Consider the following 14,049-nt stretch of genomic DNA (forward strand, 5'->3'; position numbering starts at 1 on the left):
GAAATGCTACGACTCTAGTCCTTCATTTTTCACCCAGAGAAAACAATTATGTTTAGCTTTTTGGCAGCGATGCAACTCTTGTGTCAATGTGAATTGCCTGTAAGTGTTACCACTGAAATTACTGACAGAACTGTAATATCATTGCAAGTACACAAGGAGAGACCGAAGTTCATGATCTACTACTGTAGTTGGTCTTCGGTATGTTCATTTATTAGAACAGACTAGGGTGGTAGTACTCTTTCATCTATTATACATCTGTTGATTCCATACCTTATTAGGAAAAGTGTGGTTTGGCTAGCACAATCACATCGGCTATCCTGTGCATGGTAATGCCAAAAACTTCTGTCATATCCAAATCTTTAGTTGTAACACCAAGGGGAAGCTCCCAATCAAAGCTATGGAGAAGTTGAGCCAGTGCAAGCTCAATACTTGCAGTTCCAAATGTAATAGCAGGGCAGCCTCTTCTACCAGCCCCAAAAGGTATCAGCTCAAAATCATGCCCTTTGAAATCAATGGTGCTGCCCATAAATCTTTCTGGTTCAAATGTTTCTGGATTTTCCCAACTTTCTTGGTCCCTTCCTATTGCCCAGGCATTGACAAGTATTCGAGTTTTGGCTGGAATATCGTACCCATCAATAATTACATGTTCCATGGATTCTCTTGGTAGCAATACTGGAGCAGGAGGATGCAAGCGAAAGATTTCTTTGATGACAGCTTTCATGTAGTGCATTTGAGGCAAGTCACTCTCTAGCACTACTCTTCTCTCTCTGACAACTCTTCTTACCTCTGCTTGTGCTCTTTCCATGACTCTAGGATTCATAATGAGCTCTGTCATTCCCCAGTCAAGGGTGATGAAAATCGTGTCAGTTCCTGCTGCAAACATGTCCTGTAACAGCAACAACCGTATTTTGCAAGTGGTGATTTTTATGAATGATAATGGTCAAATAATAAGGAGGAGTAGAATTTGTATTTTATGTTTTTATAAGGAAGTCTATAACTGTGAATAAGTAGCGAATATAAATTAAAGCAGCAAAAGATGTTTACTAACCAAGATGCTAGCTTTAACATTATCCATGGTGAGGGGCATTTCAAGTGAACCATTCTTCTGTATATCAAGTAAAACATCCACAAGGTCCTTATGGTCATCGTTTTCTCTCATGGGGTTGAGGTGTTCATTCACAATCTGGTCAAAAAGATGATCAAATTGTCGAAAGGTTTCCTGTAGTCTCGATTTTATTCCTGTTAAACTGTGTATAAACTCCATTGAAGGGAAGAAATCTCCAAGACTGAATCCTCCAAGCAATTCTTGAAATTCCTGCAGCATCTTTTGGAACCCATGCTTGTCGTACTCTCCTTCTTCCGAGAAGTCCCTTCCCAATGCTACCCGGCAAAGGACATTGTTTGCGTACATTCCAAGCATCTTAGACAGATTGGTGGTACCGGGATAAGACTCTGCAATCCGACGAACCATACGAGCAACTTCTTCTTCTCTAACAAAGCCATATGATTGGACTCGTTTAACACTTAATAGCTCATGTGTCCAAATTTTCCGAACATGCCTCCAGTAAGCACCATGAGGTGAGAAACCAAGATCAGTGCAATTGTATAAGAGATGTTTGGCAGAAAAGATTTGTGGACGGCTACATAGAGCAAGGTCATGGGTTTTCAATACCTCCTTGGCCAGTCTAGCTGATGAAACCACCACAGTTGGGATCTGACCGAGCTGTAAGAAAAATATTGGACCGTATTTTTCTGCCAGTCTGCAGAGAGAGAGGAGAGGCATGCTGCTAAGCTGGTGAAGATTACCAATTATTGGTAGTTTTGAAGGGGTTGGTGGGAGATTAAGTTGTCTTTTTGTTGACTTATCCTTAAAGATGAACTTCAGCAACACTAAAATGAAAAGCAATGAAAACAGAAAGATGGGTTCCATTAGCCATTGAAGGAAAGCCATTAGATTTCTCTAAAACAAAACTCAATGCATCTCTCTTATCTATATTCATCCGGATCTATCCTTGCTAGTCTTCATCTGTGTTTCTTTTTTATTCATGGACTTGCCCTATATCAAGGTCTTTTTACATACAAATAATCCACACCAGTCGCTTTCTTCCTTTGAATTTCTGGTGGTCCTACCGAATAGTAAGAACGTGAGAGTTTACCATTCTGGGCACTGAAAATCTGAAAGACCCAAAAGCTGAAAAATTCCTGGATTAAAATCTTTTTTAACTTGTTTATGTGAGACTGATGTTATCCTTGATGTGGGTTATAATGAGTCCGAAAAAGACGATTACATATCATGATGTCATTTGAAGACTTTCTTACTCAATTATTTTTGTAAGCTCCAATCTTAAGTTAAGTAATTGTCTGTATTGTGCTGAAGTTTCTACTTTTGAGAAAGCTCTGATCAATGATAGTCACTAAAATATGATTGTTTTGACTGTAATGGCAAGGTTTTCTCCTCCACACAATAATCCATTATTCTTGCTACAGTAAATAATAATAATTCTTAACCATATTCATAAGGGCAACTTTAATAGATTCTTGACTATGAGCACACGGTTTTGAGCACATGGTTTTCTGTCATTAGACTTTTTATTAGCTCCTGCATTTTGAGGACCAAAGACAATATCTTCATTAATCCTTTAGCAGCCTTTTCTTATTTTCAGGAAATGGTCAGTTATTTTGATGGAAAAATATTTATCCTTAAATCTTTAAAGATTATGCATGTGTATGAGCAGTTCATGGAGATATTATCCTTCAGTTTTTAATTTTGAACTTTTACTGTTCTTATAGGTCAGGGAAGAAAAAGTAAAAGTTCTTACTCCAAGGGGAGATGGGTATGCAATTCAACACTCTAATAAAACCTTAGTTGATGCTTGTCCCTCTACAGGACACAAAAAGGTGGACAAGCCTTGCTAGAATGAAGTAAAAATTGTGTTCAACAAGGACTTCATTACTATACTCCTGCCTGTTATCTCATTTTAATATTCTTCTTGCTGATTGTCATCTTAGTTCTAGTTAATGTAAAATGCACTGAGCTTCTTATCTGAAATTGTTCTGCAATTCTATAAATATCTAGAACATGTAACACTAGTTTTGGCTGCACAGGTGGTAATCCAAATACTTTCTGCAAGTCTTGCCCTTCTACATTTCATTTTTCTTTTTCTTGGTTGAATAACTTTGCTGATATTTCCACCATTATTCCCCCTTTACAACTTTTCTCTTAATTGTTCCCTTGTTCAGGAGGCAAGTGTTAACCGGTCTTACTTGGAAATGTCATTGCTATTTGCTTTGACCTTCTTTTTCTTATATTAAAAAAAAAAAAAAAAAAACTCTCTGATAATATGCCACAATTCTCGTAATTAGACATAATCACTGTATAGGGGTTAGTGGAGCGGCGTGCCTACCTCGACCTATGACAGGTATAGAAGAGCCACATTAATCATCTACTATGGCAGAATTAATCAAGCTGCAATTGCCTCAAAATGTATTTGGTCAAAGCAGTTTTGCCTTGGAAAGAAAAAATAGCCAAGCTGTTCGATTAATATAAGTTTGTGTAGCATGTATATGTTATCTTCATTCTACTGCTTAATGATTAATCCTATTTCTTTATTCTATTTTCTTAGGAACATAGCTTCCTTTTCTTAATATATTGTTGCTATCGATATTTATATTTCCTCTTCCAATTTAGGTGGGAACGTAATGGTGGATCCATTAATTGATCTCCTTTTCATGCTTGATTAGCCAGTTAAGCTATAAAATGATATTACACCTAGTCCCTCATTTTTGCTTGTATGTAAAAACAGTCAAAACAACGCATGTTATAGCTTTTTTGGCAGAGAATGCAATATTGGTGTTGAAACAAATGCATTTAGTATTACTATTTAAATTACTGGACAATGACACGCTGAATTCCATCCAACACCCACCCAAAAATTCTGGCTGATTTCCTGACAGAGTTGTAATATTTACTATTGCAAGCCCATTAGGAGGGACCAAATTTCCATCAACTACAACTGTATTTGGTATTTGGTATGTTGCATTTAAGAGACTAGGCTGTTACATCTATTATGCATCTGTTTATTGAGTACATACCATCTTAGGAGAAGTGTGGTTTGGCAAGGACAATCAGCTCAGCTATCCTGTGCATTGTAATGCCAAAAACTTCTGTCATATCCAAATCTTTCGCTGTAACACCTTCAGGAAGCTCCCAATCAAAGCTATGGAGAAGTTGAGCAAGTGCAAGCTCAACACTCGCTGTTCCAAATGTAATAGCAGGGCAGCTTCTTCTACCAGCTCCGAAAGGTATGAGCTCAAAATCCTGCCCTTTGAAATCAATAGTGCTACCCATAAATCTTTCTGGTTCAAATGTTTCTGGATCTTCCCAACTTTCTTGATCCCTTCCTATTGCCCAGGCATTCACAAAGATTCGAGTCTTCACTGGAATATCATATCCATCAATCTTTACATGTTCCATAGTCTCTCTTGGGAGTAATACTGGAGCAGGAGGATGCAATCGAAAGATTTCTTTGATGACAGCTTTCATGTAGTGAAGTTGAGGCAAGTCACTCTCTAACACTACTTTTCTGTCTCCCACAACTCTTCTTACTTCAGCTTGTGCTTTTTCCATGACTTTAGGATTCACGATGAGCTCTGTCATTCCCCAATCAAGGGTGATGAAAGTTGTGTCTGTCCCTGCTGCAAACATGTCCTGAAACAAAAACAATGGTTCTATAGAGTGATGGTCTTTTATGCTAAAAATAACTAGTGGAATCTATATTCAACATTTGGAATTCCACAGCTGTGGGCAGTGAAACATAAGTTGAAGCAGTAAAAGATGTTTACTGACCAAGATGATAGCTTTGACATTATCCATGGTGAGGGGCATCTCAAGGGAACTATTTTTCTGTATATCAAGTAAAACATCCACAAGATCCTTATGCTCCTCTTTTTCTCTCATGGGGTTGCGATGTTCATTCAAGATCTGGTTGAAAAGATGATCAAATCGTCGAAAGGTTTCCTGCAGTCTCGATTTCATTCCTGTTAAACTGTGTATAAACTCCATTGAAGGGAAGAAATCTCCAAGACTGAATCCTCCCAGCAATTCTTGATACTCCTCCAGCATCTTTTGGAACCCATGCTTGTCATACTCTCCTCCTCCAGAGAAGTCCCTTCCAAATGCTTCGCGACAAAGTACATCATTTGCGTATAGTCCAAGCATCTTAGTCAGATTGGTTGTGCCGGGATAAGAATCTGCAATCCGACGAATCAGACGAGCAACTTCTTCTTCTCTAACAAAGCTATATGATTGGACCCTTTTGGCACTTAACAGCTCAAGTATGCAAATTTTCCGAATATGCCTCCAATAAGCACCGTAAGGTGAGAAGGCAATATCAGTGCAATTGTAGAAGAGGTGTTTGGCAGAAAAGATTTGTGGACGACTACACAAAGCAAGATCATGGGTTTTCAATACTTCCTTGGCAAGTCGAGCTGATGAAACCACCACAGTTGGGATCTCACCAAGCTGCAAGAACAATATAGGACCATACTTTTCTGCCAGGCTTCTGAGAGAGAGGTGAGGCATGCTCCCTAGCTGGTGAAGATTACCAATTATTGGTAGTTTTGAAGGGCTTGGTGGGAGATTCACTTCTTTTTTTCTGGACTTCTTGAAGATTAACTTGAGCAACACCAAAAGGAAAACCAATACATAGAGAAAAGTGGGTTCCTGTACCCATTCTAGGAGAGCCATTGGAGTTCTCTGAAACTCAAATTGTGTACATTTCTACATATACATGGTCCATGTACATATACTTATTGTGATAAGCAATAAGTGACGTTCATCCTGGTTGGTCCTACGGAATGATAAATAAAAAATCATTGGGCAGATCACAATGGGTGGTTTGGTAAGGTTGAAAAGGAAATATAGCATCTTGGGGAAATTAATCCACACCCCTGATTTTCTGTACCATACAAGATCTATAAGTATTGGTCATAGTTTTGTTTTATTTTTTAAGTTTATTATTCTGTCCAACCCAAATTATAGTAATAATAATAATAATAAAAGAATACACATACCATCATGGAAGACAATGTTGCATGCTAAAACTGCATCTATAGAGGTTCCCACTTTCAATATTAAGAAAAGTAAAAAAAAAGAAAAAAAAAAAAGAAAAAATAAATTATTGACGTTGAAACGATAATAATATGATTGGGTTCTTACACACTAAACCGCCAATCAAGTTTATAAAAGAAGCTATATTACCAATCAAATTTATGGGGCTATAAATAACTTATGAAAGAAGATATGTTACCAATCAAGTTTATGTACGTGGCTATAAATAACTTGGGGAATTGATGGGCCATATCTTGTTCTTGGGATGTCCAAACAGTATCAGAAACTGCATATAATTATAATTTCCGAACGTGGCTATAAATTATATTTCTTTTAGGCATGAGTGATCCAAAAAATAATAATAATAATAATAATAAATAAATAAATAATATGTTGAATTTGTAAATGCCATGCTACAAAGTACAGACCTTAATATTAATAATGCATTATTTGGAAGTTATCTATCTTAAAATTATACTCGCCCTTTGCCAAGATTTTCTCAATTTTGATTGAGAAAAATGTCAAATTAAATCATTCATTTCATGATTCTAATTTCGGTGAAATTTAAAATTCCACTAGATTTTTATAGATCGGGTAATTTTGTTTATAAGAAAAAACCAAAGGTCATGCTTTGCCTGATTATAGGGCTGATTAACCATTGATTGGCAACATGTTTCCTAGTGTTCTGCGCATAGGTTGACTAATACCTGTAGTGTGGTGATTGTACTTAAAATGAATGAAAAGGCAGCATACATGGTTTTTTTTTTTTTTTTTTTTTTTTAAAATTCTAAAAGTGCACTTTTATTTATTATTTTATTATTTTTCTTTCGGATGTATATTAAATAGAGAATGGGAGTATTTTTTTTTTTTTTAGATATGGAACAGGATTTGGACTTGGTGGTTAGCATTAGTGGTCATTATCATCTGTCCCAAAGGGACTAGAATGTTTTGTTTCCAGTTGCACAGATAAACAAAGAGCTGCAGCAGCCAAATAAGGGTTGGGTTCAATTGGTGTTCTGTGCTAATCATGTCATTTTCTTCTTCTTCTTTTTTTCTTTTTTTTTCTTTTTTTTTTTTAAATTTTATAATTTTTTTTTTTTTTTTAAAACAACCTGCTGATGAATCACTTTGAAGAAACTAAACGTATGTTTGATTGTCTTTTGGCACAGGTTGGAGTGTTTTTTCTCATTGCTGATGCCTTCTTCATTGTGGTGCTCAGCCAGTATGTCAATATCTTAAGGAAGAAACTAAAGATGGTTATGAGGCTTAGTAGATGCACATGCACTTGAATGTATTTGATAGAGACAATGGTTACAGCTTAGCATATCACAATATAGAAGCATGCAAAAGATCAATCCTATTTCTTGTGAACTTGGCTTTCTCGTCTTGATACATCGTTGCTATCAATAATTATATTTTATTTTCCACTTTCATGGGTTTCATTCTCTGTTCTACTTTTCATGCCTGCATAGTCCATTTTTCATCCAGTCAAAGCAATCATGTTTAGCACTTGGGCAGAGAATGAAATAAAGTTTGTTGATGTGAATTGCCTAAATTTTACTTTTGAAATTACTGACGGAACTGTAATATTTTCCATTGCAAGTCTAAAAGGAGAAACCAGAGCTCATGAACTACAAATATAGTTGGTCTTCATTATGTTGCCATTTATTGAAACAGAGAAAAGGCTAGTAGCACTCTTTCATCTGTTATACATCTATTTATTAACTGCATACCATCTTAGGAAAAGTGTGGTTTGGCAAGCACAATCAGATCAGCTATCCTGTGCAGTGTAATGCCGAAAACTTCTGTCATATCCAAATCTTTAGCTTTAACGCCAAGAGGAAGCTCCCAATCAAAACTATGGAGAAGTTGAGCCAGTGCAAGCTCAATACTCGCTGTTCCAAATGCAATACCAGGGCAGCCTCTTCTACCAGCACCAAAAGGTATCAGTTCGAAAACCAGCCCTTTGAAATCAATGGTGCTGCCCATAAATCTTTCTGGTTCAAATATTTCTGGATCTTCCCAACTTTCTGGATCCCTTCCTATTGCCCAGACATTCACAAAGATTCGAGTTTTGGCTGGAATATCATACCCATCGATTGTTACGTGTTCCATAGACTCTCTTGGGAGTAATACTGGAGCAGAAGGATGCAGTCTAAGGATTTCTTTGATAACAGCTTTCATGTAGCGCAGTTGAGGCAAGTCACTCTCTAACACAACTCTTCTCTCCCCGACAACTCTTCTTACTTCAGCTTGTGCTTTTTCCATGACTTTAGGATTCATGATGAGCTCTGTCATACCCCAATCAAGGGTGAAGAAAGGTTTGTCCGTTCCTGCTGCAAACATATCCTGAAACAAAAACAATGATACTGTTGTAGCTATGAGATTTTTCTAGTATTCTTAAAAAATTATTTTTAGGATTTTACTAATGATTATTTGTTTAGTTTTCATTTTCTAGATTTGTTTTGTTTCCTATTTCTAAATTTTTTTAGTTTTCTTTTTTGATATTTGTTTAGTTTCCCATTCCAAGTTAAATTATTATTATATCCCTGTAATTATAGAATTTTATGTTTAGATTTCTTTTCAGTACACACATTTTATATTTTATTATGTACTCGTATTTTATATTTTAGTAGTACACAAATTTTATTTTAAGTTTATTAAGATTTTATATTTTATTTTGTGTACTGAAATTTTACATTTTATCAAATACAATATTTTATATTTTCTTCTTCAATTTTCTAATTTTCTATTTCTTTCAAAATTTAACAAACTTTGGAATTTTATTTTAATTTCTTCAAGTTTAACATATCTTTGAAAATTTATTTTAATTTTTTCAAAGTTTAATATAATTTTGAAATTTTATTTTCAATTTTACTACATTACAATTTTATTTTAATTTTACTGCTGCAACTTTGTTTTCAACAGTAATAGCAAAGTCTATTTCCAATTTAAACCCTGTTTTTAACATATAGTGTTTAGTGGTGGTGTTTATGCAAAAAGTAACTAATGGAATTTATATTCAATATTAGATGTGGTCTTGTGCAATGCACGTGGATAATTATTTAATAAAGTTTTTTAACCACTACAAATTATAGTGGTTTTTTCAACTAATAAAATAGAATTAGATAAATAATCTATCATATGAAATTATCTATAAAATTAAAAACAATTTTCATTTCCAAATTATGCAATGATTTCACTTTGCATTCTAATATTTAAAATTTATCACATTGCAACCTAATAAATTATAATTTAGTATAATTATTAACATTTTGGAACATTTGAATGAAAAAATTCACATAATTTCTTTTGAAGGAAAAAGAGAAAAAGAAAAACTTCAAAACAGATGAAAAAAAAAAAAGGATAAGAGCACATATTTTTATTAATTCATAATATCTAAAAATTATATTAAAGAAGACTCTAAAAATCAATAAATAAATAAATAAAACAATTGAAGAAGTCTTTCCCAACACTTTATTTATTTATTTATTTATTTTTACATGTATTAAAAAGCAGAGATTCACTAAATATATATATATATATATATTAAAAAGCGAGTGATAATTTTATAATTCCATATAAAGCAATTATATATTCCTTACCTATCATTCATTTCTTCGATCATATCGATTATAAAACATAAAATTGTTTTATAATTTTAGGAGTTTGAAAATTGGATAATTTAATGAACCAAATTTATCTTAATACTCTTGTTGTTAATTGAAAAAAAATAAAATAAAATTCAATGGCATATTAAATTTTTTAAAAGTAAGGGTATTTAAAAATAAAACTAACGCAAAAGGACTATTTTGTAGTTTTATTTTGTAATTTTAGGGCTGAAAGTTGTACAAATTGTGGACCAAATTTACTTTAATACTCTTATTGTTTATTAAAAATTAAATAAATAAAAACTTCAATGGCACGCTAAATTCTTTAACATGGTATTGCAAAAACCACTGCTTTAATGGAAACAGGACAGCTGAGGTGCGCAACCACTTTTTGACACGTGACCAAAAAACAAAAAGGGGCAAAACGCATGGTGAAGTGCTTTTTTTGAGCCAAAATAAACAGTTAAAATGGGATCAAAAACTGCTCATCTTTCAGCATGGACAAAGAATTTTGAACTCCAAACCTGTGAGTGATTAGTGAACATAATAAATTGAAAGAGTAAAAGATGTTTAGTAGTTTACTAACCAAGATGATAGCTTTGATATTGTCCATGGTGAGGAGCACTTCAAGTGAACCATTCTTCTTTATGTCAAGTAAAACATCCACAAGGTCCTTATGCTCCTCTTTTTCTCTCATGGGGTTGAGATGTTCGTTCACAATCTGGTCTAAAAGAAGATCAAATCGTCGAAAGGTTTCCTGCAGTCTCGATTTCACCCAGAGAAAACAATTATGTTTAGCTTTTTGGCAGCGATGCAACTCTTGTGTCAATGTGAATTGCCTGTAAGTGTTACCACTGAAATTACTGACAGAACTGTAATATCATTGCAAGTACACAAGGAGAGACCAAAGTTCATCATCTACAACTGTAGCTGGTCTTCGGTATGTTCATTTATTAGAACAGACTAGGGTGGTAGTACTCTTTCATCTATTGACTCCATACCTTATCAGGAAAAGTGTGGTTTGGCTAGCACAATCAGATCGGCTATCCTGTGCATGTTAATGCCAAAAACTTCTGTCATATCCAAATCTTTAGTTGTAACACCAAGGGGAAGCTCCCAATCAAAGCTATGGAGAAGTTGAGCCAGTGCAAGCTCAATACTTGCAGTTCCAAATGTAATAGCAGGGCAGCCTCTTCTACCAGCCCCAAAAGGTATCAGCTCAAAATCATGCCCTTTGAAATCAATGGTGCTGCCCATAAATCTTTCTGGTTCAAATGTTTCTGGATTTTCCCAACTTTCTGGATTTTCCCAACTTTCTTGGTCCCTTTGAAATCATTGACAAGTATTCGAGTTTTGGCTGGAATATCGTACCCATCAATAATTACATGTTCCATGGATTCTCTTGGTAGCAATACTGGAGCAGGAGGATGCAAGCGAAAGATTTCTTTGATGACAGCTTTCATGTAGTGCATTTGAGGCAAGTCACTCTCTAGCACTACTCCTCTCTCTGACAACTCTTCTTACCTCTGCTTGTGCTCTTTCCATGACTCTAGGATTCATAATGAGCTCTGTCATTCCCCAGTCAAGGGTGATGAAAATTGTGTCAGTTCCTGCTGCAAACATGTCCTGTAACAGCAACAACCATATTTTGCAAGTGGTGATTTTAATGAATGATAATGGTCATAATAATAAGGAGTAGAATTTGTATTTTATGTTTTTATAAGGAAGTCTATAACTGTGAATAAGTAGCGAATATAAATTAAAGCAGCAAAAGATGTTTACTAACCAAGATGCTAGCTTTAACATTATCCACGGTGAGGGGCATTTCAAGTGAACCATTCTTCTGTATATCGAGTAGAACATCCACAAGGTCCTTATGGTCCTCTTTTACTCTCATGGGGTTGAGGTGTTCATTCACAATCTGGTCGAAAAGATGATCGAATCGTCGAAAGGTTTCCTGTAGTCTCAATTTTATTCCTGTTAAACTGTGTAGAAACTCCATCGAAGGGAAGAAATCTCCAAGACTGAATCCTCCAAGCAATTCTTGAAATTCCTGCAGCATCTTTTGGGACCCATGCTTGTCGTACTCTCCTCCTTCCGAGAAGTCCCTTCCCAATGCTACCCGGCAAAGGACATTGCTTGCGTACATTCCAAGCATCTTAGACAGATTGGTGGTACCGGGATAAGACTCTGCAATCCGACGAACCATACGAGCAACTTCTTCTTCTCTAACAAAGCCATATGATTGGACTCTTTTAACACTTAATAGCTCATGTGTCCAAATTTTCCGAACTTGCCTCCAGTAAGCACCATGAGGTGAGAAACCAAGATCAGTGCAATTGTATAAGAGATGTTTGGCAGAAAAGATTTGTGGACGGCCACATAGAGCAAGGTCATGGGTTTTCAATACCTCCTTGGCCAGTCTAGCTGATGAAACCACCACAGTTGGGATCTGACCGAGCTGTAAGAAAAATATTGGACCGTATTTTTCTGCCAGTCTGCAGAGAGAGAGGAGAGGCATGCTGATAAGCTGGTGAAGATTACCAATTATTGGTAGTTTTGAAGGGGTTGGTGGGAGATTAAGTTGTCTTTTTGTTGACTTATCCTTAAAGATGAACTTCAGCAACACTAAAATGAAAAGCGATGAAAACAGAAGGATGGGTTCCATTAGCCATTGAAGGAAAGCCATTAGATTCTCTAAAACTAAACTCAATACGTCTCTCTTATCTATATTCATCCGGTATTCATCCGGATCTATCCTTGCTAGTCTTCGTCTGTGTTTCTTTTTTATTCATGGACTTGCCGTATATCAAGGTCTTTTTGCATACAAATAATCCACACCAGTCACTTTCTTCCTTTGAATTTCTGGTGGTCCTACTGAATAGTAAGAACGTGAGAGTTTACCATTTTGGGCACTGAAAATCTGAAAGACCCAAAAGCTGAAAAATTCCTGGATTAAAATCTTTTTTAAATTGTTTATGTGAGACTAATATTATCCTTGATGTGGGTTATAATGAGTCCAAAAAAGACGATTACATACCATGGTGTCATTTGAAGACTTTCTTACCCAATTATTTTTGTAAGCTCCAATCTTAAGTTAAGCAATCGTCTGTATTGTGCTGAAGTTTCTACTTTTAAGAAAGCTCTGATCAATGATAGTCACTAAAATATGATTGTTTGACTGTAATGGCAAGGTTTTCTCCTCCACACAATAATCCATTATTCTTGCTACAGTAAATAATAATAATTCTTAACTATATTCATAAGGGAAACTTTAATAGATTCTTGACTATGAGCACACGGTTTTGAGCACATGGTTTTCTGTCATTAGACTTTTTATTAGCTCCTGCATTTTGAGGACCAAAGACAATATCTTCATTAATCCTTTAGCAGCCTTTTATTATTTTCAGGAAATGGTCAGTTATTTTGATGGAAAAATATTTATCCTTAAATCTTTTAAGATTATGCATGTGTATGAGCAGTTCATGGAGATATTATCCTTCAGGTTTTTAATTTGGAACTTTTACTGTTCTTGTAGGTCAGGGAAGAAAAAGTAAAAGTTCTTACTCCAAGGGGAGATTGGTATGCAATTCAACACTCTAATAAAACCTTAGTTGATGCTTGTCCCTCTACAGGACACAAAAAGGTGGACAAGCCTTGCTAGAATGAAGTAAAAATTGTGTTCAACAAGTACTTCATTACTATACTCCTGTCTGTTATCTCATTTTAATATTCTTCTTGCTGATTGTCATCTTAGTTCTAGTTAATGTAAAATGCACTGAGCTTCTTATCTGAAATTGTTCTCAATTCTATAAATATATAGAACATGTTACACTAGTTTTGACTGCACAGCTGGTAATCCAAATATTTTATGCAAGTCTTGCCCTTCTACATTTCATTTTTCTTTTTCTTGGTTGAATAACTTTGCTGATATTTCCACCATTATTCCCCCTTTACAACTTTTCTCTTAATTGTTCCCTTGTTCAGTAGGCATGGGTTAACCGGTCTTACTTGGAAATGCCATTGCTATTTGCTTTGACCTTCCTTTTTTGATATCAAAAAAAAAAATAATAAAAAATAAAAATAAAAAATCTCTGATTATATGCCACAATTCTCTTAATTAGACATAATCACTGTATAGGGGTTAGTGGAGCGGCGTGCCTACCTTGACCTATGACAGGTATAGAAGAGCCACATTAATCATCTACTATGGCAGAATTAATCAAGCTGCAGTTGCCTCAAAATGTATTTGGTCAAAGCAGTTTTGCCTTGGAAAGAAAAAATAGCCAAGCTGTTCGATTAATATAAGTTTTTTACAGAGTAGCAAAG

The 14,049-nt window shown here is 35.1% G+C and overlaps 3 protein-coding genes and 1 long non-coding RNA gene across 4 annotated transcripts; 1 reads left to right on the forward strand and 3 right to left on the reverse strand.

The window, feature by feature from the left end:
- Positions 1 to 104: 104 nt before the first annotated feature.
- On the reverse strand, positions 105 to 2,088 carry LOC107418235 (cytochrome P450 71AP13-like). The gene is made up of 2 exons (XM_016026916.4): positions 1,049 to 2,088; positions 105 to 886 (listed from the first exon to the last, which is right to left on the reverse strand). The coding sequence occupies exons 1-2, from the start codon at positions 1,949 to 1,951 to the stop codon at positions 275 to 277; spliced, it is 1,515 nt and encodes a 504-aa protein (XP_015882402.3). The 5' UTR covers positions 1,952 to 2,088; the 3' UTR covers positions 105 to 274.
- Positions 2,089 to 2,279: 191 nt separating this feature from the next.
- Positions 2,280 to 3,049, forward strand: LOC107418238 (uncharacterized). The gene is made up of 2 exons (XR_001581470.4): positions 2,280 to 2,669; positions 2,791 to 3,049. It is a non-coding gene; the product is annotated as an uncharacterized LOC107418238 (long non-coding RNA).
- An 804-nt stretch (positions 3,050 to 3,853) lies between these two features.
- Positions 3,854 to 5,959, reverse strand: LOC132799104 (cytochrome P450 71AP13-like). The gene is made up of 2 exons (XM_048474935.2): positions 4,847 to 5,959; positions 3,854 to 4,708 (listed from the first exon to the last, which is right to left on the reverse strand). The coding sequence occupies exons 1-2, from the start codon at positions 5,744 to 5,746 to the stop codon at positions 4,097 to 4,099; spliced, it is 1,512 nt and encodes a 503-aa protein (XP_048330892.2). The 5' UTR covers positions 5,747 to 5,959; the 3' UTR covers positions 3,854 to 4,096.
- A 1,777-nt stretch (positions 5,960 to 7,736) lies between these two features.
- Positions 7,737 to 12,504, reverse strand: LOC125422776 (cytochrome P450 71AP13). The gene is given in 6 exon segments (XM_060814955.1): positions 7,737 to 8,458; positions 10,307 to 10,598; positions 10,727 to 11,024; positions 11,027 to 11,229; positions 11,231 to 11,346; positions 11,507 to 12,504. Coding segments are annotated over 6 exon segments (2,472 nt in total). The 5' UTR covers positions 12,458 to 12,504; the 3' UTR covers positions 7,737 to 7,846.
- Between the last annotated feature and the right edge of the window lie 1,545 nt (positions 12,505 to 14,049).

The sequence above is a fragment of the Ziziphus jujuba genome, chromosome 2 (assembly GCF_031755915.1).
Source record: "Ziziphus jujuba cultivar Dongzao chromosome 2, ASM3175591v1".
In the NCBI taxonomy this organism is placed as follows: Eukaryota; Viridiplantae; Streptophyta; class Magnoliopsida; order Rosales; family Rhamnaceae; genus Ziziphus; species Ziziphus jujuba.